General features: G+C 43.5%; 2 protein-coding genes across 4 annotated transcripts; one reads left to right on the top strand and one right to left on the bottom strand.

Moving 5' to 3' along the window:
* Positions 1 to 59: 59 nt before the first annotated feature.
* zgc:152951 (uncharacterized protein LOC569013 homolog) lies at positions 60 to 5,252 on the bottom strand. Of its 3 annotated transcripts, none has more exons than XM_053877029.1 (11): positions 5,107 to 5,252; positions 4,479 to 4,718; positions 4,187 to 4,304; positions 3,371 to 3,523; positions 3,125 to 3,304; positions 2,227 to 2,300; positions 1,970 to 2,167; positions 1,764 to 1,901; positions 1,576 to 1,665; positions 1,367 to 1,510; positions 60 to 1,065 (listed from the first exon to the last, which is right to left on the bottom strand). In XM_053877029.1, the coding sequence occupies exons 2-11, from the start codon at positions 4,716 to 4,718 to the stop codon at positions 937 to 939; spliced, it is 1,464 nt and encodes a 487-aa protein (XP_053733004.1). In that variant the 5' UTR covers positions 5,107 to 5,252; the 3' UTR covers positions 60 to 936. The 3 variants fall into 3 exon arrangements, with proteins under 3 accessions (XP_053733004.1, XP_053733005.1, XP_053733006.1); XM_053877030.1 differs by having other exon boundaries at positions 5,126 to 5,251; XM_053877031.1 differs by lacking the exons at positions 3,125 to 3,304; positions 3,371 to 3,523.
* A 408-nt stretch (positions 5,253 to 5,660) lies between these two features.
* c10h3orf38 (chromosome 10 C3orf38 homolog) lies at positions 5,661 to 8,218 on the top strand. The gene is made up of 4 exons (XM_053877358.1): positions 5,661 to 5,990; positions 6,085 to 6,260; positions 6,332 to 6,573; positions 7,136 to 8,218. The coding sequence occupies exons 1-4, from the start codon at positions 5,864 to 5,866 to the stop codon at positions 7,497 to 7,499; spliced, it is 909 nt and encodes a 302-aa protein (XP_053733333.1). The 5' UTR covers positions 5,661 to 5,863; the 3' UTR covers positions 7,500 to 8,218.
* The last annotated feature ends 15,547 nt before the right edge of the window (positions 8,219 to 23,765 follow it).

Genomic DNA, 23,765 nt, shown 5'->3' with positions numbered 1-23,765 from the left:
CCCTGCTCCTTTTGCTTATTGTTGTGGTGGTGATAAAGAGAAACTCGATATTCATCATTGCATATTTATTATTAATGAACATATTGCTTTGTTTTTTCAGAAAGTTACAATTGTTTTTGCATCACATCTTCCTGATATGCTCTTTAAAAATGGTTCATCGCCTTACTTAAAATGAGGATTGGACACAAGGATGTTTGGGGTTTTCAACCGAGACTATGGCTGGAGTTCCACATCAGACTAGCAAGTTAGGAATATTTCTGCATCCAAACATGCATTTGACTAGTGACATGCTAACTGGTTGGTGCTGAAACTCTCTTAAATTAGCGTGATTCTTTCGTGCATGTATTCAAGTGAAGTCTTAGGACCGTGCAAAGTGTCAACATCCAGTTAACCGCCTGGAAGACCTGGATTTAAGGGGGCAGAGTGCCTCGAGTTTAAGTACAAACAAAAGGGGAGCTGCATCTGCCTGTGCTTCCCAAACGTTATTTGCGAGTTCATTTGAAACTGAACTGATGAACTCATTCTGAAATCTCATGTTTTATAAAATCTATGCAGGATAAAGTTTATACTGTACAGCACATTAAAATTATAGTCCTTCAATAGGTTATAAAATCATCTTCTATACAGTGTTTGCTGGTGTTTTCCTTAGTGGCAACATGCAGAGGTTCCGCTAAACCAGGTTTTTAAGAGAAAGTTTCAGTGCATTCAAGCAACAAAAGCTTCAAATCTAATCCTAAAATTTCACACGCATAACAAGACATTTGAAGGTCCAGAGTGCAATTTTGGGGTTACATGACTCGAGGGAGCAAGATTTTGGTAAAATAATGAAGAGGTTGAACGTGTTTTGCGTCTTGATAATCCATCCCACACGATGGCTCAGTGTAAACTTCCCCATCTGCTCAGTTTTTGCATAATAGTGGATCGTCGACTGTGGCTTCAGTGAGAGCTGTTGCTGCTCCAGTCGTACGGAAGGTAGCTGACTTTGGTCTTCCCGCCGGACAGAACGCCCTTCAAGCTGGTCTTTTTTGGAGAGTCTCCCATGTGGTCTAGGACCCATGAGAGCAGCTGATGGACAGAGAAAGAAGCGGTTGATGAATACCAACTGAACTGATGTTTGGTGGAAGATACAATGATGAAAAAGAGCTCAGCCAGAATGATACTTTTGGGGGAGTGACAGAAAGCAGGATGTGAGTTCTTGACTTTGACCTTTGTCATGACACCTCCTGGATGTCTCCCTCATGAGACATGCCTGGAATATTTACTTGGGAGGAGGTCTGCTTCAACATTCCGTCAAACTCTACAACAGCTGTTGCCGATCCTGCGCTTTATCACAACCCCAGATTCCACCGTCAAAAGCCGTACGTACCTTCTCATCTGTGCCTCCGAAATCTGCCTTGTACCACTTGAATATCTGACTGAGTCGCACTTCTTTCTTCCCAGAATCTACCACGCAGGCGTCGTCGTTCTCCAGGAAGGCTTCGGCTGCCGTGCGCAGTTGGCTGTCGATGTCCTGAAAGAAGAAAACATGAGGTGGAGGGATTGGTTCCAGGGAGAAGCCTCGGTGAACGTCACTACCTGTGGTGTGTAGGTTTTGATTGGCGGACATCCTTTGGCCCCGCAGTTCAAAGCAAAGTGAATCAGTGGTTCCGCGTCTGGAAGAGCCATCTGTGAGACAAAAAGACACACGCAGGGTCCAAGTTCAAGGGATGCTTCTGAAAACTGTTGCAGTGCTTTGTGAAACTTGACTGATAATCTTGACGCACTTGCAGTCGAGGGTCCGTTTTGGAAAAGGGTTTTCTGAGCTGTGCGATCCCTTTTCTGTTTCCCCTCAGCACTCCGTTCTCGATGTCCTGCAGCGTGAAGACCTCTCCTCCGATGAGATAGCTGACGTAGTTGAAAAACTGGGGGAGAAAGAAGACGTATTGAGGAACGACGACAGGATGTTTGAACAGAAAGCGAGAGGTCTCACTCTGTATCTTTGCCACATGTTGGTGGGCGCTCCCAGGCGCAGGTATCCATGAATGACCAGAGCGTTGTAGACGTTGATGAAGAAGGCCAGCTTCTCCTCCCGGGTCAGCGACAGCAGCTCCACTCGCTGCAGCTGGATGGCCAGATCGGTGTAGCGCTCGAAGGCGGGGTTCACCGACATGCCCTTGTAGTCTACAGTCTGAGCGGGACACGGTTGAGGTCAGTGGGTAACATACAGATTTAAACCATTCAATGTACCTTCCCATCTGCAGAGAGATGCTCTGAGAACAACTTCAGGATCATGTCTCTCAGAAGCAACGAGAGCTCGGACGCTGTGGGCAGAAGAGACGGCAAGAATTCATCTTTTCATTGATGGAAACAGGTGTGTACAAATGTTTTTTGTTAAATTACAGCCAGTGTGTTAGTCCAGTGGTCCCCAACCCCCGGGCCTCAGACCGGTACTGGTCCGGGGATCAATTGGTACCACGTATGTGTATGATCTGAGTTTGAAGGATCTTTTATTTTGAAAAAAAAAACCTTTTATTTTGAAAAAAATGACTGGATTCTCTCTAAGTTTCACTCACTTGAGAGCCAAAATGTAACTCGCAAAATGTGTAGGAAGCAGTCGTTTCTTTGCGTTTGGCAGAGAAACAAGCTCAGGGCTCCCATTGATTTAACAGTATGGTGAGTTAAAATTTTCATGCACTTTATATTCAGTATTGTGGTGTATCTATATGCCATTTTGAAGGCATGTTTAAACGTTCCCACTGATTGAGAGAACAGTGGTCGAGAGGAGGCGAGTTTGTGAGTCTTAGTGAGTCCTTACATGACGGGTCAAAGTGGCAAATTTCATACCCCCCAGGCCACGTTCCAATTGTCAAGTGCTGACCGGTCCGCGGTGATGAAAAGGTTGGGGACCACTGCATTAGTCAACACCTCGCAGACAGCAGAACAAAAGTGACAATGACACAAGAAAGGCATTTTGATTCTTTCAAATAGGCTTGAATCAATCTTGACCGAATTCTGAAGCGTTCATAAGAGATTGACTCAAACCTCAGTTCACCCACAGGCCAAAGAAGCAGGAAAGCAAAAGAGTTAAAGGACAGAAGCTGGAGGTTTGGCGTCGAGTCTCCCACACTCGCTCATCCCGACCTACCCTTGATGGGACTGCAGGCTGCCGTCTGTCCGGCATTCAGGGCGGAATGTGGGTCGTCCTCTAGGAGCCGGTACAGAGCCTGACCGTTTCGGTCAAAGCTGCCGTCCTGCTGCCCATGCACTCCGACCATGTACTTTTTCTGCAACAATCCCTGGCCGGTGTTCACGGCCTGATCCCTTGCTAGCACACACAGGGCCACACAGTCAGCTCTCCAGCCTCTTCAGGCGGGAATTTCGACAGCTTTACCCATGCCCTTCTCCTTCTGCAGCCAGTCAACCAGTTCGTCGGCTGAGAAGCTCTTTTTGTGCACAGTCAAACCCCTTCTATGACTCCCAATGACAGACGCGTGTTTCAGATCCTCCACCAGGTCTGCCAACTCATCTTTCTCACACTGAAAGTCTGTGAAAGCAGGAGGGAAATCCAGCAACACAATAAAAAAAACAGTGTTTGTTTGATCAATTTAACTGCTTATTCCGTCGTATTTTACTGTTTCATGTTCAAAAACCAAAGCACCTTACAATGTTGAACAGACTGAGGCGACTCATGTGGGGAATATAACACACATAACCACCAGTTTTGTTCCTGCAACTGAAAAATAAATAGTTAACCTGTCATTTCCATTGAAAAATATGGACCCTTGGACTTGTTTCTCTGGTGACACGCCAGAAAAAAGCTAAAATATAATCTGAATGTATACAAAAAACAGAGTCCAAAGTAATTTTTGACAGACTCTGTTGGCCAGCGATGTAACAGGAGATGCACACATCTGCCAGCACCATTTCATAAATAGCCACAGGTCTTGGCTTCCCTTCAGTGGATGGTGACTTTGCAACAGCAGCTGGTTACTAATCCTCATATCAGTTTGTAAATATGGAATTTGTTTCTCTATCACAAACTTTTTAATCATTTAAAAACATTTTTTTTTCAGTTAAAATCACTTCATTTAACTTTTTGTATGGGTCCGGTACATCTATTATTTTGGCTTTTACAGAACTGAAGCATGTATTACTCATTTTTTATGGATAAATTCACAAGAAAACAACATGAAAACTCAGTCCTCACCTCCATCAGGCTCAGTACTTGTGCCTGCTGAAGCACCCGCCTCTGGTATCGGGGGAGCATCTGCAGGAGGAGGGTCTTTTCTGACCAAATCTACCAGCCGCTGGAGCTCCTCCGAAGACTGCAATACAAGGTAGATAAATATGTCAACACGCAAGCTCAATATTTCCATTGACGGACATGATTTAGCATTAGGATTTGTGTAACAAGCTCTGTTGCAAGTAACACGACGGATGGCTGCAACAATATTAGTCAATCCTTTCAACAGGGAAGTGGCTTTCTTTCCTGGCCTCACCATTTTCTGCAGGTCATCATTGCCCCCGACATGCACGTTGTTGAAGAAGATCTGTGGCACCGTGCTCCGTCCCGTCAGCTCCTTCACCTTTGACCTCAGCTCAGGGTGCTTCCCCAGATCCACATCGCACACTGGCATCCCCAGATCCTTCAGCGTGGCTTTGGCTTGCAAACAGTGAGGGCAGCCCTGGATGGAGTAGACGGTGATCCTCCCCTGGACACTGGCTTCAGGCTCTCCCATCTATAACCAGGGGAAACAGGACGCACGTTTACTCATGGAAGACGACTTAGAGTTACAAGGTGGTGAGGAAATATTCGCCCATAACTCAACACATGTATCATTTCCTGCTCTATCAGATTTAACTTCATTCATCTTGTTGATAATAAACAGTGTTGAAACAGTGATGACGTCAAAATCAGTCAACAAATAAGGAAGCAGCCTCAGTATCTCGCAAGTACCGCAGTCTTTCAAAAACGCTTCGATTAAAGAACTTATCACATGAGATAAAAGAAGGTGCCACCGTTCAAAGCCATTGAGAGTAATATTCTAGATAGATATTCTTTGAAAATCGGATATTATAATGCGAAAAAAAATAAAGCAGACACTTCTAAAATGTGAAAAACAATACCGTGAAATGTTTCAGTCACCTTCTTGTTCCGGATGTGTAACTTATGAAGCGTGTGGAGAGATAAACCGCGCAGGTTTTCACCTGACTGACGCGAGCGAACGTCGGCAGCGCATATTAGCTGCTGTTACTGTTAGCTTAACCGAGATGCATTCAAGTGCCCTCGGACGTTTACGTTGCATTTACGCTCCACCCTCCACTGCGGGAATATACGTTATTGCTGTAACATCTAGAGAATAAATTATATTAATGAACATAAAGTTGAGTTTGTTAACATTGAAAGCTATGAAGGATAGCAGTTTTATATTGACTCAAATATGGAGTATACAGAGACGTGCGAAGCGTGGTAGTGGTGCGTTCAAGACATTTTGTCATATAGCTATTTAATATGAATAATTTAAGCAAATAGATATGCTAGAATTATGGTATATGCACGACATGATAGTGGCGCAACTTGGTAATTTAGTTCAACATCTTTGTCTTGATGAATTTGATAAATATTGGTGTATACTCCGATACACAAGGTGGCGACATACACTCTTGTCACAGGTTTGTTCTCCGCCTTTTATCTCCAGAGGAAAATGTGGCCAAATAACTGAGATGTCGTCACGCGAACAAGACAGTTTTACTCGAAATGAGTTGATTTATGCTTAACGGGTCCGTTGTCGGGTTTTAAAACCGTCGTATGAGGCGCCCCGGAACGATGTTTGGCTGATTTGTTTCCGCACGGTGGCTTCTTGGTTGGCAGTCGGTAGCGAAGATGTCGGAGCTGTCACCAACAGAACGCGCTGGTTGTGCTAAGTTGCTGCAGCTAATGTCGAAAACTGATGTGCTCTCGCTCTCGGACACTGTAACAAATAAGGCAATATTGGTCGAGGGAGTTTCAGGTAAGTTGGACTCACAGCTTTCTGCTAAATAAGGCAAAAGAGTGCATGGTACTATGTTAATATCGTAAGTTACACAGTTTGATATGATTCTCAGATGCTGTCGAGACGATACTCTCCTTCACTAAAAATGCGGAAGAACTCCTTAAAAGAAGAAGAGTTCACCGAGACCTTATATTTAAATATCTGGTGAATGAAGGAGTGGCGATGCTTCCGAGCAGTGACAAACACCAGCTCATTCACAGGTGCCTGGAGCTTTGGTCGCCAAAGCCTGTAAGTTCAGAACGTTAACGTTGACTCGAGACCACATTGGTTCAATAATAGTTGTGTGTTTCCTCTTCAAGGTGGCCCACTTCGAGATGCCAGAGAGAAATTTCATGGACCAAGAGTCAGAAATGAACGACGCAGGGAGGGAATCCCTGGCAACAGCGAGTGGAGCTGCGTTTGACCCACTGGTCCTCGGAAAGCAGTTCTGCCACTGGTTCTTCCAGCTGTTAAACAGCCACAATCCTGCTTTAGGAATGCAACCTCAGGACTGGGGACCACAGCATTTTTGGCGTGATGTGACAATGCAACTTCTTTCCAGGTGTGTCACCTGGTTTTTGAAGATTATGTAATCCAAATTTGCATTTTAATTCCGAAATAGTTTTCATTCAGGAAGTGCAGTCACCGTGTTTCATGTAAGATTGCCTTTTTGTGGTGTCGCTATATAGCACATCTCCAGTCAAGACTGGTTCATGAGGTCAAGAATAGAGGCGTGAAGAGATAAAACCGTTTGCCACTTTTGCCTTGAAAACGGATATATCCAAAAAATAATAGCAAATCGCACTGGACTAAAAGGTAGTTATTTTACAAAATCTGTTGCATTAAATCTGTTGCATGAAGTGCTAACACCACAAAGATCCTCCCACAAAATCTTTTGTTTACATCGCACACAACGTGACATGGAACGTAGCTTAGGAGGAAGCCAACTGAGAAACAAGGAAGCAAAGGGGGTCATTTTTATCTATTTTAATATATATTAATGTATAAGTGGCAGTGACTCTGTAAGTCGTAGATCCAGTGAAACTCTTGAAACGTATTGTCCGGAAAATATGGTACTCAAATTGTGATTAAATGTACTTATTTTACATATTTTTCTGTTTCAGGGTGGGCTCTGAGAATTTAGAGGTCTACACGGGTGCTGAGTTGGTGAGCCGTCGTCTCCTGGCGATGACTAAAGAGGAGCTTCTCCTCCTCAGCCCAAACCTGGACACCCCTGGGCTCATAGCCATGCTCTCTCCTCACGGCCTGGTGCTCGTAGCCGTGGCCGGAACCATCCACAGGGACCAGGTTTGCCTTGGAATCTTTGAGCAAGTCTTTGGTCTCATACGCTGCCCGCTGGATAACAACAGCTGGAAGATCAAGTTTGTGAAGTTACAGATCTGTGGGCAGGACTCTCCTGGGACTAACGCACAAGCGCCTGCTCCGACTTACACTTTGAACGAACTCCAGCTTCTGTGCAATCAGTGACGGTATGATACTTTTAATGTGCCTTTATTGCAATGTTATGACTTCAACACAGACGCACTTTCTGTTCTGTATTCAATCCGCTTGTTTCAGGGTTTCATTACATTTTCAAAAACTACATTTTGCAGGTTAACTTGAGTATAACTGTATTTGCTGATTCAGCCAAAGCATGCTGGGACTTCAGGTTTGTTTCTCTCCAGTTAACCTGTGCACCTAGATCTTTTTTTTGTGGGACACCCTTTCAAAAGAATTGGGCTTCATTTTAGTGCTTTGTATTTCCGTCTGATTTCATAAAGCTGGATTCTTATGTTTTTACACTGTTAGAGACATTGACATATCTTGATGAAGGGGATGGACAACCAAATGTACTTTTCTTAACCAGGACATTGACCACTGTTTGAACACTGGCTTCATGACATCTTCGACCTGTTCATTTTTCTGTCACACTTTTTTTATTCAAAAAAACCCCGTGCTGCTCTAAGGAGCCGACATAAAACATGCAAAAATGTTCTTCATAATTTATGGATTACTTTCGTAATGCTATGTTTTAAGCAAACACATTCTGTCAAACAGGAACCATCCATGTTGCTCGTGACTATGAAGCTTTGTCAATACCAGCTTGTTATATTTCTCCAAAACAATATTGTTGTAAATAATATTGTAAAGAATTTTAAAGGAGGGACGTTTCTATAGTTTCAAGTCAATAAAATGATCATGTTGGAGACAGTGGTTGCCTTTTGTTTAACGTCCAGTAGAGGGTGCTGTCTGACAAATCACCTTGTCAAAAGCGGGAACACGTATTCTTCTACGTGATTTGATATTTTTACCTTTCTAGTATGTACTCCAGCCTTAGGTATTTTATGGTACAATATTTCATATATTTGACTCAGATTCAAAGAGTGTTTCAATTAAATAATGTATTTATGTACATTCATGTTCTGTTTTGTTTGAGATAAACTATATTTCCAGGGCTTGTATTGTACTTTTATGCCATGTCTTTTTACAGAGTTTAAGCTGAGTGGTCTGCTGGCTCATCCAGTTCCCCCTTTCTAAGTGAGCAAATGAGCGATTGTATGATTTTTTTTCCCCCCCACCTTATTGTGTAATTTATGATGTCACAAACTGATTCAAAAACAGCTACAGGCAAAAAAAAGAGGCTGTAAAATAAAACATGTTACTGAGACTTATTTTGGAAACAGATCATATCCAAATTTAAGTTGAGGTTTTCATTCACGAAACCAAGGTTTGAAGCATTAGACAATAATTTGATAAACTGCATTTTTGCCAGAAGTGGGAGAATGACTTATTTAATTTCCAGGGCTGCTATGATGTCAGTGTCCTTTTCTTCTGTTCTCCGTATCAATGTGACACCCACCCATCAATGCACTCGCATGTAAACAACTCAAAAGATTTTTTTTTTTTTCGGCCGTAAACATTGTCGGCTTAATGCGTCCCTTCTAAAACTATAAAACAAATACTTAGGTAACAAGCAATCTCTTTCTCTCCGGCTGATCTTGGCTGACAGTACCATAAATTCCGTTGTTTGCCGACATGACGAAAAGCTTTCTGCTGGATTTGTGCCTTTATGATTTTGTCTGGTCTGTTTGCATCCAAGCGTCTCCCTTTCACCGCCTGATCCGCTTGACAGGACAAACATGACGGAGAGTCTGAGGGCGGCTGAGGATCCAGCCACTTTGTCATTACTAATGCAGGACTTCCTTTTATAATTAAAAATAAAGACGCGACAAAGCAGATTCTTTAAAAACAACTCTATGTTGTGAGGCAATTGAGTTTCCTCTTGGCACTCTGGTTTCCTCCCACAGAGCTGAATTTAATTGGCCTTTGAGCCGGTGTTGTGTTTTAAATTTTAATTCCTATAACCTGAATTTTACCCCACATTTTTCAATTGGAATGAATTTGGTATATTACTGAATCAAATGATGGACCCATACAGACATTTAAACAACAAAATAGTTTATTTCATCAGTTTGACAGTAGCACAATAAATCAGGATGGTGGCTATATTCAAGTTTTTATATCACCTTATTTAAACTGAAGCTCTTTTAATGTCCTGAAAATATTTGTATAAGAATTTCAATTTTATAAGAATTTCAAATACATTCAGAGTAGTGGAAACCCTGGTCATTGTGCAGCAAAAAACATCCCTGAACAAAAGCAAACAGCTGCTTTTGTTTGCTTTTGTTCAGGGATTCCTCCATGTTTGTTGTTGTTGTTATCATCCTAACTGCCACGTGTCTTGTGCATCAGTGTGATCAGTGGACCAGGAACTCCTTACAAAGGTTCCCTGTTGTCTGGAGAGCAAAACTGTTAAATTAAATTACATTATTTTTTTGTTGTAATTGACTTGTTAAAGTCCCACTACTATTAAAAACACAATGTTGTATGGTTTGGAAACAGGGAGTGAGCAGGATGGATAGGATCAGGGAGCAGTAGATCAGAGGAACAGCACATGTGCTCAGGTGTTTAGGAGACCAAGTCAGAGAGGCTAGATGGAGATGGTTTGGACATGTACAAAGGAGAGAGAGCCAGTACATTGGTAGGAAGATGTTGAGGTTGGAACTACCAGGCAGAAGGTGGAGAGGAAGGCCAAAGAGGAGATTGATGGAGGTGGTGAAGGAGGACATGAGGTTTGTAGGAAGAGGAAGCAGAGGACAGGGTGAGATGGAGGAAGATGATCCGCTGTGGCCACCCCTGATGGGAGAAGCCGAAAGAAAAAGAAGCGCTAAAAACAAATCCTCCACGATACATGAATGAGAGCGTTCGAGCCGCTATGCTGAGGCCCCAGAGCCACCACTGGCTCTGCTGAAGATTGAGTCACAAGTGACGTGAGTCGATTGATTCCCCTCCCAGCGCTTGCAGGCTGGCGGGGCGCGGGACGTCCTGGCATGGGTCTGTGGCTTCAGCGGGAAATGTTACATGTGGGAAATTATTCTTGGCAGACCTCTTCAAACGGCTCCTGGAATAGTTAATATCTCTGCCTCTGAGGGCCGGAGTCACCGGGTCTTTGGTGCTTTACTGGTTCATAGTTGTGGCAGGGGGGAAACCACTGCCACCATTGATCTCAGCCTGTTCACCTCGCAGAAAGAATAATAACAAGCTGCTTGCCTTCTGACTTTATGGCACTTGGCCTCGCTTGGTTTTAATAAGCGGTTTGGCCGCAGGCGCAGCTCTGACGCACGGCTTCTAAATACTGCGGCAGTGGCGTCTGCTGATGGCTTTTTAGCGCCCCCCTCCCCCTCCTCTAATGGCAAGTGTGCGTCTCATAAACAAACAATCTCAAACTTACATGGATGCGGTCTTTTGAAATGGCTCGCAAGTGTTGAACCGTGGTGGCCGCCGCTTTGATTCTCCACCCTGCCTTCCAGTTTGTGACCGACTGACTGTCGGTTTTGCTCAAACGGACAGACTTGTTAGTCTTCAAAGATGACTGTAGTGGCTGCCTCATGCTCCAGTCATTTTTCATCATCTGACAGCCTGAGAGCTTTATAGACCCATTAATGCCAGAGTGTATTTCTGTAAATGGCCAACAAAGTCATTTTTTTAAGTGAGTTCTAGGGACACCCAAGGTTTTTCCACAGACTTTAGAGGTTGTAGTCATTTTTCGGAAATGAGAGTGGTGAATAAATAAACATGCTTGACTCGATTATCTGGAAGGTTCCCAGAATGCTGCTGAGCTAGTTTGTACAAACGTCTGTCTCCGCAGGGATGAAACGAAATCTTTCTGTCCCAGTGGCGATTCACCTTGACCTTGTTTATAGAGGCCGCTAGGTGGCGCTCTCTGCTCACTTACCTCTGGTAAGCATTTCTATAACTCCTCTCATGGTTTTTCACCCCATAGCGCCACCAACTGAGCTCTAAAATTGGTGGCAAATGACAAACCAGTCGTGGTGCGGGCGATGCTTCAATAGTTGCAGTGCAGTATGGAACTTGTGGTCCATGCCGTGAGTGCTTTTAAGTAGATAAAAGTTATCATTATGTTATTACATCAAGGGCAATATATAATTATATACATGGCCACATCCAACCCTGAGCACGACACAAAGTTAAAGTAGTCTGTGGGTACAAATTGGTCTTCACCAATGTCGTCTCTGATCTTGTTCCTAGTTCACATGGACAGAAATGGTTGTTGCAGCTGCGTAAAGAGGTATTGGTGATGTCACAGCTTGAGGATGGCTTTTGCAGATGGTGTTGTTGTGTTGGTTTCTTCGGCCCTCGAGACCCAAGGTTTGCGTCCAAATCCATGGTTGGAAGGATTTGTCAGAGGATGGCCAAGTAGCAAGGGCCAAACGCGCCAAATGGAATCATGCAGGGGCCCAAACTTTTAAGCACAGTCAGTCCGAGTCGCACAGTTTTCACCTGGTTCTACGAGGGACAGGAGAATACGCTCTTTTAAAGTAGTTAAAGGCCTTGTTTTACGTGACGTTTCAAAGTACATAACATTTCCTTCTTCCTTGACATTTATAATCTGCTTTATAAAAACAGATGGTTAACAACAAACCTTAAACATGGTGGTCTTAGTGGATCACAGTATTGAGTTACGTAGGGAGGAATCTTTAAAGTGCTTTACAAGTGTGAGAATTTCAAGCTTCGGTTACTCAATGTGGGGCCATATTAACTGACTTACCGGTTCAGGTTTGTACCCGAGACCTTGAGTTTGACACAGCAAAAGCATTAATTCAAGTCCTCAAAGTGTTTCCGTTTCCCAACCATTTTTTGTATCAGCTTTATGTTGTTGACTGATAAACATGACTGAGCTGCCTTTGTTGTTGATGTTTTCCTTGTTGTTCAGCTCTGTCAATGAGATGAGAGTCATATTAGAACACTATGACGAGAAAGTTGGGCCCATGTGAAGACTCCAATGATTATTGTTGCATGACGGATTGCCACCAGAAGGGGGCACACAAGCTTCATGACACGAAGGAGCCACCTTGATCCCAGCTGGGGCAAAGAGAGCACACTGGGGTGTGTTCATCTTGATCCTTTTAACACTCTTACGTGAGGAAAAGTCATCAATTTCCCACTGTCGCCACGCACTTTCTTGCTGGCCGCAGTCGCCAGGGAAAACTGTAAATTCTTCTCCTTTGGATTGTCCTCCATTAAAGTAATGGGCATCTAAAAGGAAAGACACGTTCAAACTGTTGCTTTCTGAGGCACAAGAGCACATATTGCTTAAGTTATTGAAATATCTGTAATTTATCGGCGCCCGTGAAGGTGTCGGGAGACTGCCTGGGCTCCATAATTCCCCGGAGCCTGCACTCTCCGGACGATAAATAGACGGATTTATGAACGCTGAGGGAATCAATCAGGACAAATGCATTTTTTCCTGCGGGTGTCAAGAAAATCCAGACAGTTTGTTTGTCACTCGGTTCGACTTGCCCTCCAACCCAGGAGTGTTTCATAAAGCCGAGCAGACGGCGAAACACGAGGAGGGGGGTCGGTGCTGAAATCATTAGCCGTACTTGTTTACTTTAACAGTTTAAAATGCTATTTAAAGTCAATTGCCCGGCAACAACGGCTACACAACTGTGCTGTAGCACAACCCTGTGTTTTTGCTCAAGATTTCTGGGTCGGTCACGCAGACATAAAGATCAAAATGGATTCTGAACTCCATTCATCTGTCACTGTCAGTGCACACAGCGGTAACACAACTGAAACGGCACCTGTAGTCAGGATATTCATGCTAATAAAAAACATAAATCAGGATCAGAATTGAGTCGAAGTTTGGATGAAACCAAACTGAACTGAAAAGTTTACCTTTGGTTATGCATTAGAATAACAAGACAAGGACCACATCTAATGTTTTATTATTATATTTAATTTAATTTTTAATAGGTCAAATTATCATTCTTAAAATATTTTTCACCATTTACAGGATGATGCAGGAGACTATGATATCTATCTATCTATATAACTATATATATATATATATATATATATATATATAGAGAGAGAGAGAGAGAGAGAGAGAGAGAGAGAGAGAGAGAGAGAGAGAGAGAGGAGAGAGAGAGAGAGAGAGAGGAGAGAGAGAGAGAGAGAGAGAGAGAGAGAGAGAGAGAGAGAGAGAGAGAGAGAGAGAGAGAGAGAGAGAGAGAGAGAGAGAGAGAGAGAGAGAGAGAGAGAGAGAGAGAGAGAGAGAGAGAGAGAGAAGAGAGAGAGAGAGAGAGAGGAGAGGAAGAGAGAGAGAGAGAGAGGGAGAGAGAGAGATGAGAGAGATGATCGAGGAGAGATAGATATATTTGTCTGTCCGTCCGTCCGTCATCTTATTCGTAAAGATTGAGTCAACTTTTAAAACACATTTTAACATGGTTCAACTGTCTACTTTTGTCACTCAGTCTGTCTGGTAGCTAAATAAGTAGAGGAACATTTTAGTAAATGGTTCTTTGTGTAACAAGGAACAGATACCATCTGGAACCATGAACTTGGTTTCTTTTTTGCATGATGTGTGATCAAGCATTTTCTGGAACACTACTGGTGAAAGGCTGAAGCGGCTTCACGAGACAGTGTCCTTATTTTGACAGCTCAGTAGGTGGCGCTTTCTGTTAAAAAAAAATATATATATATGCGAGGTTTCACTGAAATGCTTCTCAGATTTCAGTGCAAAGAGTGCCATCTAGTGGGCTCCGAAAATGTGCACACTTTCATGAAGCGTCACCAGCCCATCATGAAACACTACTGCCACCTTGCATCCTATTGAGCTCATTGTTATCTATGATATTTTAATGCTTTTTTTAAAAATTATTGTTAGTTTTTTATAAATCCAAATAAGGGTGAAAATGAGCCGCTTGATGGAGGTCTGTGTTCCTTTAGTTCTAGTGAAACATCACAAAGAACGAGGCAAAATGATTCTATGACCAATTAAAAAAATATATATATTGAAATAATTTTATTTGCTTTAAACCATTGGGTTGCTGCTCTTTTCAGAGCTAGGAATATAGAAAATATCGGGGAGTTTCCCTGCATATCTCCGATGTTTTCCTCTCCATCATTAAGTCACTCATCCTTTTGTTTTACAGTTGTTGCAATAATATTGATCAAGTGAGTCTCCGTGTTCAGTCTGTAAATCCCAAGAAAGAAAACATTACATCTCATGTCCCATCGAGTCCAGTCCCAAAGTACTACTTACTTCCTGGAGAGCGCCATTTAGCCTGGAGATGAACGCAAATAAAAAGCAATAACATTTACATTTTAAGGGCATTACACATGTAGGAAGGAATGGTCCGTACAAGGCGAGGGCAACTGTAGTTCAGGGTTAACCTCGTGTTTACTGCACGGCCTTTTGGTTCTTGTTTTGAAGGCTTATTCTAATCCCTGCATTCGACCGTGTTTTGGCTGTTTTAACAAACATGGGATTGAACCGCTGAGGCAGCTGCCACAGTTCATTTTAGCGCCTGTCTTACTCCGGCGGTGTTTGCTTACACATGTATCGTGATTTGACATAAACACTGAAAACATGAGACCAGTGAGGAAACCACAAGAACATCACTGAGGAAAAAAATGTTTGTCTTTATGTCAGGCAAACGAGGCAGAGTTATGAGAAAATTCTTTTTTGAAAGCTTTGTAACAGATAAATTAATAATAATTACAAGTTGAATTTATGCATCTGTTATTTAGTTATTCATAAATAATAACAAAAATGCATATTGAGATTATAGAACTGACCAAATTAAAAGTGCACCGCATATTTATTCAATTTGTTCTCACTGTATCTACAGTATGAAGGTCTGAGGAGGAAGGTAAAGGTTTCAGCAGTTTCACTTTGTTTGAGAGTAACACAACGTAACACAAAACGTTCTTCAGGACACTTATGAAACGAGATAAGGGCCAATCCAGACCTTTCGATGGACCACTTCTCCTGCTGGTCCAGTGACGGTCAGGTGAGGCTTCATGAAACGGTGTCCTTATTTTCAGAGCTCAGTAGGTGACACTTCTGGTTTAAAAACGTTCCATTGAAAATCCGAAGATTTTAGAGTTGGAGAAAAACATGGTTTGAGACATGTCGAACACGATCTGTTGATGTTGCACAACATCGAGTAGCGACGGAAAGCAAAGTTTCTCTTTACTCATTTCAGTGTATGTTTGTGAATTTGAAGGTAAGTTGCTGATCGCTTCCTCACCTTATGTTGTTGAGTACTTGAACAGACTTAGGAGGTGCTTGTTGTGTTTGTACTTTGTCCTTGAGTGTCATATAAAAGTCAGATCACACATAGGAGAACAAAGAGAATTGACGTCGCCTGTGGTCTCAGAAAACAGCACAAAATTTGAATAGCTTTGTGGATAAAAGTCCAACGATATCTTTCCTCCAAGTACCGTGGAAGTATATGGCCGTGTCCCCTCAAAGGAGAGTAGATCGTATCCCCCATTTTCCACTTTTTAAAACCAGAGTGGACCGATTTAAAGACGCTGGTTTTGCGCCTTTGTTGTATTGAACAAACCGTAAAAACAAGTAACATCCAACTCACGGCCGGGATCAGTTCCAACCAACCGGTCGTAAGTCAGATTGCCATTCAAAACAGCCGACACAAGGGTTATAGGTGCTACTGTAGTGGTAGATCACTGTGTGAGAGAGAGATGCTGGGATACTGTGCTGCCGTAACTGTCGTACACGATGCCAAGTGCGGGTGGACGTAAGTCGAGCAGGTCGTAAGTTGGATGTTACTTGTATATGAGGCCTGCCTCTCCACCCTCAGCCTTTCACCCTGAAAACCTTTACCAGAACACCTGCACTTTCATTGTAAACAGCAGATTTTATACCTTTTTTTTGCAATGCCACACACAGGCCAAACGTGTACTGCACCTTTTTATCAGTGATTTTACTGTAAATTAACTGTTTTTTTTAAAAGTCTTTAATTCTTAGGCTCACTATGGAACGTCACGGGCCAGTGAGTGGCACTGCGGCTCATTTAGTGTCGGCATGTCTATTCTGATAAATATGTATGCAGGAGAAAATGCAGATTTGACCATGTTTCATTCAACAGCGATGCCCCTCACATTGAAATGTACTTGAGCTGAGCTGGCTCACAGCGCTCTCCCCCCACCTTCCCTCGCCGGCTCTTTATATTTCACTCTCTCTCTCGCACACATAGAAGCTCCTCTGTGCAGCTTTGCTCTGAGCCCCTTTCGTCCACTCTGCCGAGGTCCCACCGTGGGCCTTCACTTGGCTGCAGAACTAAACAGAGAAGATGGTGTTATCTGAGCGCTGCCAGAACGTTGTCAGCCTGTCTTGGTCCAAACTGAGTGAGAGGCCGTTCGGCGGATGCTTGTCAATGCCAGACTCCCTGTGCTTTCCCTCAGTGGACATCTGCTGTCTGTGTGTGTGTGTGTGTGTGTGTGTGTGTGAGTGTGGAGTTTGTCTGTGGTTGCATCTTAATCCTCCATCACTTCAGCCGCAGCCATGCCTGGCTTCAGCGAGCCTCGCCTCGCCTTGCTTGTATTAATTGCCCTTGCCCAGCTCCCTGTTTGCTCCTGATTACAATCATTAATTTCAATTCCCCAGGACGCCGCCGCCGCCGCCGCCGCCGCCATGGACACACACACACCCACACACACATGCAGCGCTCAGATTAAACACACACAGCAGGATGAATGTTGATCTGTACGGACACAAACTAAAGACTAAACTGAAATCCATTTGTTCATTTTCCATCAATGAACCAATCTGACTGTCCGTTCATTGATACACTTTGCTTAATTGAATTATGAATTGCAGTTATTAATTGCTGTATTGACTGGTCACATACTTCAGTAGAGCCCTGTTTACTGGCTGCAAAAACAAGCCAGTAAAGATGCAGTCGGAGGTGACGTAATCCACTGCAACAAACCTCCAACTGAAGTCGAGTCAAAAGCCTCCCAGGTGCTTTTGACAGTCATAATGAAGACATAGAAAGTTTCCTGGCGCCGAGGCACTGATGCAAACACAACCTCCGAGTCTCCCCTGCTTGACTGCTGGTACTTTATTAGTGGCGATGTGCGGTGTTTCTCCCTCTACCTCCACCGGTCTTTCCCTGTGTGAGATGGAGGACGAGTGGGAAGCGGCGATGACACTCTGGCAGGTGGACCGCACCTGGTGCGACGCCAACATCTGGGCGGTCAGATGCTGTCGTGCAGCTTGAGAAGAACTTAATGGAAATCAATGTCAAAGGATATTCAGAGTATCAGATTATTGGGAAAGTATGTGAAGAGCTGTTGCATAACACATTCTCGCTATTGAGGGGGGCCATATTTAACTGATAAAAGTTTACTCTCCTGAGGAATTTCCTGACGTTTAAAAAGAGTGGGTGGCATGAGGATGAAGATGCGAGGGGTGACGGTCGTACGCACATCATATGACTTGTATGCCTGACCAAATATGGCATTGTAAGTCAGGCTCATGATTACTGTATGTGAGGCTCCATATATTCCAAGTGAACGTGTGGAACCTGAAGATGCACCACCCCATGACTAAGCGGTGTCCCATTTCTCACCCTAACACTCGCACTTGGTTCTGAGTGCTCTCCACTATGAAGTGCCCTCCGACAACAAAGTGAAGTGACTGACATCCCTAAGAATTGCGACAACACTTCATGACGTCACGCGTAAAGACAACGTCTGCTCATTGTCTGCTGTGCTGTGTTTTGTTTCGTATCGAGTGTTGGAGACGTTTTGGAAGTGCAAGCTCCACCATTTTTGTTCTGATCATCTCACTTGATTTGGTGAACCAACGGAGAAGAAGCTGAAGGCGGCTTTGCTGCTATGTTTTGGTTATTGATCTGTTAGAGGTATGAGGATGTTCACGTTAGCCTGGATGCTAGCTGTTGTTTGTTAAGAAGAAATAAAAACATACTGTTATACATCCGTGTTGTATTGTTCATGTTGTTCAAGACCATTTGGGTCACTAGCGTGTGTTACGAGGAAGTAAACAAAGAGAAGAGTAGTCCTTGTCACTAACATGTCGCTGTTGTCCTATCCAACTCCATTTTTAAATAAAGCACTTTTTTATCCTGGAAATATGTCCACACTTCATATTCTCACTTCAAGTCATCTTCAGAGCTCCTTCGGTTTGAAGTGATCATTTCAAGTGGTGCCCTCGGTCTTAGGAGTATTGGGACACACTACACTTACGTGACACACTTATTCACGTGAACGCGCAAAACCGAGTGTTAGGGTGAGAAATGGAACACGGCCTAAGCCTTTAACCTGACTGACCACTTTCTTTTTTCATGACAGACTGTTACGGCAGGAGGGGAAAGTGATCGATTCAACGTGGGAATCTACACCAGGTACAGTGGCGGAGGGAACGCAGAGTTGACACGAACCAGAGTTTTGAATTTCCACTAAGAATGAGGAAGCAGAGTGGTGCAGAGCCGAGTTACCCACTCAGTCACGAGAGAATTGTGATCGCGCAGTACGTCGCGAAAGAGGCAATGTTTTTATAGCGCTTGACAAGTGTCTTTAAAAATGGGCCGAAGCTGGACCTCCAAACTTAACAACTCATCATCCGTTTTGTCACGAAAGACACGCACTGTTAACTGCTTCGGAGTCACGTACCAGTTACGACAACGTTTTCACTGCTCTTTCAAGGACGATTCTCTCCATTGCAGAACTGAAAACTGAAAAACCTCTGGACAGCTCAGCCTCCACGCCGCTTCCGGACTTGGTGGAAATTGGGGTTTAGTGGGGTATATTGGGCAACTGCGATGTGGCCCTCGGGCAGATCCGGCTGAGAGACTCCCTCTCTTCGCTGGCCTGGGAATGCCTCAGAATTCCCTCAGAAGAGCTGAAAGACGTTCAGGGGTCTTTGCTTTGGCGGCTGCCGCCTGCAACCTGACTTTGGACGCGACGTGGAAAAGGTATCCATGGATGGATAAAAATCTAAAGTTAAAAGTTCTTATTTTTATATACATATTTTTTTTATTTCTGAACAAGGCATGTATCTTGATCAGTCTAATAACTGGATATCTTTTGTTGTTATTTCAAGTATTCATAAACTCATTGACTTTTCTCCTGCATATTTGTGATTGGCTGAAAGCTCACAGTCGGGATTTTAACTTACGGCTCGTGCACCAAAATCAGAGATGATAACTATGATAGATGGAAACTAGATTATTAAAGAACTCAACAAAGTTCTGATTCCGGCAACTCCTGCTTGGGTGGTCTTATAAATCGGATCCTCAACTGGGTCATCAACTTTGCTCAGATCTTAAGTATGTCGCAGCACAAGAGCCAGATGAGTGTGTGGTCTTGCACCGTAAATGTCCTGCCGACCACTGTGGCTGATATCATTTTGCTGGAATCGGAAATGATTTCCAGACATGGAATACGTGTAGCGTGCTTACCTGTCGTCTGGCGGCGTTCCCCACCTCTCGCCCTGTGTAGCTGGGATGAAGATAAGGAATGTCGCACATATTCAGTTTGAAAAGACCTCAGAAACTCACATGGGGCAAATATTTTCACGTTTTTTTGGGGGGCATAAGAGCAACTGCTCTCCCTCAGCTGCAATTTTTTTACAAGGGTCTCCATCGTGTTCAATAAATTGTTTTACATTCAGTTTAACTTCCTAGTTGAGTGACCGACATCACTTTATCCAGATAGGCTGAATACATATCAAACGCTTTCTGAAACTGCAGTGTTCATTTTCTTGAATCTGTCAGGGTTCTTGAGGGTTAAAAGATACAAGAGCGAATTACTGTTATATCTTCCACCGTAACTAGATCAACACATAAAGGCTGCACATCCAGATAGCATGTACCGTGTAAAGGTTGATTCGAGATGACCTCAACATTGCTAAAAATGCATAAGTGTCGTATTGCGGCAGCAGTTTGAGCCCCCTACTCTTGAAGCTATACATCTGATGCTACCTGTTGTCGCCATCCACTCACACTAAGCTGAAGCTCGGGAGCTCTTATCCCCTCCTTCAATACCAATCCGTGCGGCCTCTCGCCGTCTGTCACCCTAGCACCTCACAGTCTGGGATCCTCTGGAAAAGTGGTGCTTCCGGACTGAGTCTTCAGACAGCTGTACCTTAATAGTCCTCATGGGGGAGTTGTCGGGAGGTCAGAGTCCAGGTCTGCGATTTGACAGCCAGGCACAAATAAAAACCCCTGAAGCCTGAATACTTCCTCGCCAAGCCCACGTTACCCAATTAGCGAACCGGTCCTCGGTCGGAGAAAATGAAAACATTCCGAACCGAAATTCCCAAGCCGGCTGTATTCATTTATTAAATCCATTTCTTGAGTCAACCCTCCCCGCCCCCCCCCTTCCTGAAAGCCAGGATTTAATGGTCCAGCCAGGACTGACTCAACAACATGAGAGAAGGAAGATGCTTGAAGGGGAAAGTCAAAGGAAAGAATCGGCGCTCTGGAGGTCATATTGATTGATAAACCAGCCACTGGATCAGGATGTGGATTGCTCCACCCCCACCGTGCGTTTGTTGCAGGATACCTGTCTGATGCCCTGAAGGGCTCTGAACATAGACGGGCAGAGAAGGACAGTGGAATCAATGACTGTCTCACACTGAGCTATTATGGGTTTGCCCCAGTCATTGGAAGCAGATCCCATGACACCCGCGTTTACCTCTTTTGACAAAATAGGTTGGCTTGTTAAAGACAAGGGAGAACGGCACCAGCGCAGCGATCGATCATTCGTCTCAGCGTGTTCAGGAAAGGGCATTTCAAAGATCAAGCTCTAGACACGCAGAAGAGTACGAGACTAGATACGGTGATTCGCTACGGTTACTGTTGCCCAACTTCGCCAGTCATTTCCTTTTCTTCTGAGAGCCAAACCAAACTGTCCTGCAGGGCAAGATGGGTTTCCTCTCAAAAACATGGTCAATTCTGGAGTTCCTCTTTGGACTTGGGCAACAATTCCTCTTATGAAAGGAGCGAGCTGGAAGCAAAGAGCCACAGTTCACAGTTCAATTTTCTAAATAAAAATAAAAAGGTAGCTCCGTCTATCGGACAGGTGGAATCAGGATGTAAAACATTATTGCCCGGAGTGTTGGGCAATTTTGAGATCCACACTTGTGTCCAGTCTGTTTTACGATTTGTCATGAAATACGTCAATGTAAAATGTATTTAAAAGGATCAAAGCTATTGAGCATTCTATTCTATATAGAAGTCATACCCCTTTTAGCCATTCTAACTGAGAACATGGCCATTTTTAACACATCAGAAAATCCCACATAAAATTTTCATATTGATTCAAAATGATCAAAACATCCATGAATTTCATTATTAAAGCGCTGCCACAAAATATTACAAAATGTATTGTAGTTTTTTTAACTGGGAAATTCCCATTTATCGCCCCAGGTGGATTTCCCAGTCGGAAAGTCAGAGGATTCTCACCACCAAGATGGCATCCAAGATGGCTTCCTGAAAGTAAGGAGGTAGAAGTAGAAGTTTTGAACCGAAGAGGAATGAAAAACATTTGCGTTTCCAGTTGCAAATGGATCGCGTATATATCAAGAAGTTGCAGGTGTGAGAACAGCTTTTGTGAACATCGGTATCTTCTTGTCCGTTTTCAGTAACTGGAACGAATGATGGGCTGGTGAGGCTTCATGAAACAATGTCAACAGTTTCAGAGCCCACTAGGTGGCACTCTCTCCTCTAAAACATTTGGAAGTGGACAACTGTTGCAATGAAATCTTACGTAGTTTTTAAACCGAAAGCGCCACCTACTGAGCTCCGGAAATATGGACACAGCGTATCACAAACTGGACCACGGCCTAAGGATTTCAACACACAAATTCCCTTCCAATGTAATATGATTCATTTGTTGTTATTGGGCGATAGGTCTGTTAATCTTGACCGTAGAGCATAAAGGACAAATTATAAATACAGATTTGTGCCTGAGATCAACTGTCTCAAATTATGTGACCATCTTTCAAAGGCAAATTTTAAGAAATGCCAAGTGGATTTAATAAAATGGCTCGAACAAACATGGCATAAAGGTGAAAATGCAGCTGAGGTTACATTTATATTACACTGTATTCCAGGTGGATATGCAAGGCAGTGACTCAAGCTTAAAGTCTGGACTGATAGAAATATTCTTTTCCCGAAATGTTTAGTTATGTTGGCTTCCTCTGCTAATCATATAAGAAAATGTAACTCACAAAGTGTTTTTGAATCCTCGAGTATGGTTTTTAACATATCTACACATTCACTAATTTAGTTTGCGTTGAGCCCACCGCACTGTTGTGTAACCTCTCACCACGGAATATTTTTCCTCCGCCGACTCATCTATCTTCATTTTCTCCCGGAGGTTAGCTCGCTGTACGGCATTAACCGAAACAGCTCGAGGTGTTTGGATAAGTCCCTCCGTGGAAATGAGCACACCCAAGCTGTCCGAAACGACATCCATCCGTCAAACGTTGTTTCAATAAGGGATCAGGTTAACCTCGTGTAATTACTTTCTGTAATTCAGCTTCGCATTCGCTGGCAATGTAAATTACAGAGGTTTGTCAGGTGTCACTCCAGGAATTTCGGTGAGGCTCAGAACCAAGCTGGCACTTCCTTTTCCAAGTACGAGTCGGACATGTCTTCAAACAGTGAAGAAGAGCTGTGTTCTGACCAAACAAATATGGTTTCATCAAATTTAGAAATGAGAATACACTGGGCGCTTCAGTCAGTCTGTGGATGAGAAACATGTTTCCACCGCAAACTACATGAACCAGAATTGTCCATCAAAGTTTTGAGACTTGTTTCGAACACATTTCTTTTCAACCTACCTATCGAAGTCCGTCCTCTCAAGGACGCTGATTGACATTTCACTCCACGCCTGCCGTTTTGTGAGATTGATAGTCTTCAATTTGGCGGTATATTCCTTTAATAAGGCTCCTGGCAGATGTCTGTAACTTCCAAAGTGCTTTTTAAGAGACAGTGAGACGGGAGGGGGGAACAGGAAAGGTCAGAATGAAGTGATGGGCTTTTCGCAAAGGCAATTATCTTAAGATGTTGGACATACTCCTCTTGACTACGTCCTTAAATCAGAGTTTGAAGTGTTTGTTCTGCGTAGAACAGCGTTGAGATTACAGCTATCATCTTTAATTCTCTGTTATTAATTCTATGCTGTTGTGAAGGGTGGGAAACATTCGGCAAAGAAAACAGCCGAGCAGCAAGAAGGTTGCACTCTGGCAGCTGGGATTGGTTTCAGCCCGCAGCGAGGAGAATAAGCGATGGAGGTGGTATCAAGCTAGCTAAAACAGGATGTCAATGGAGGCCTGGTCAAGGCCTGGTTGCAAAATCCAGCTGGCCATTGAATTTTTTGTGGCCCTCA

Source organism: Synchiropus splendidus, chromosome 10, assembly GCF_027744825.2.
Source record: "Synchiropus splendidus isolate RoL2022-P1 chromosome 10, RoL_Sspl_1.0, whole genome shotgun sequence".
Taxonomy (NCBI): domain Eukaryota; kingdom Metazoa; phylum Chordata; class Actinopteri; order Syngnathiformes; family Callionymidae; genus Synchiropus; species Synchiropus splendidus.
The sequence above is the reverse complement of the archived record's forward strand: the minus strand, read 5'-3'. Positions and strand labels throughout refer to the sequence as shown.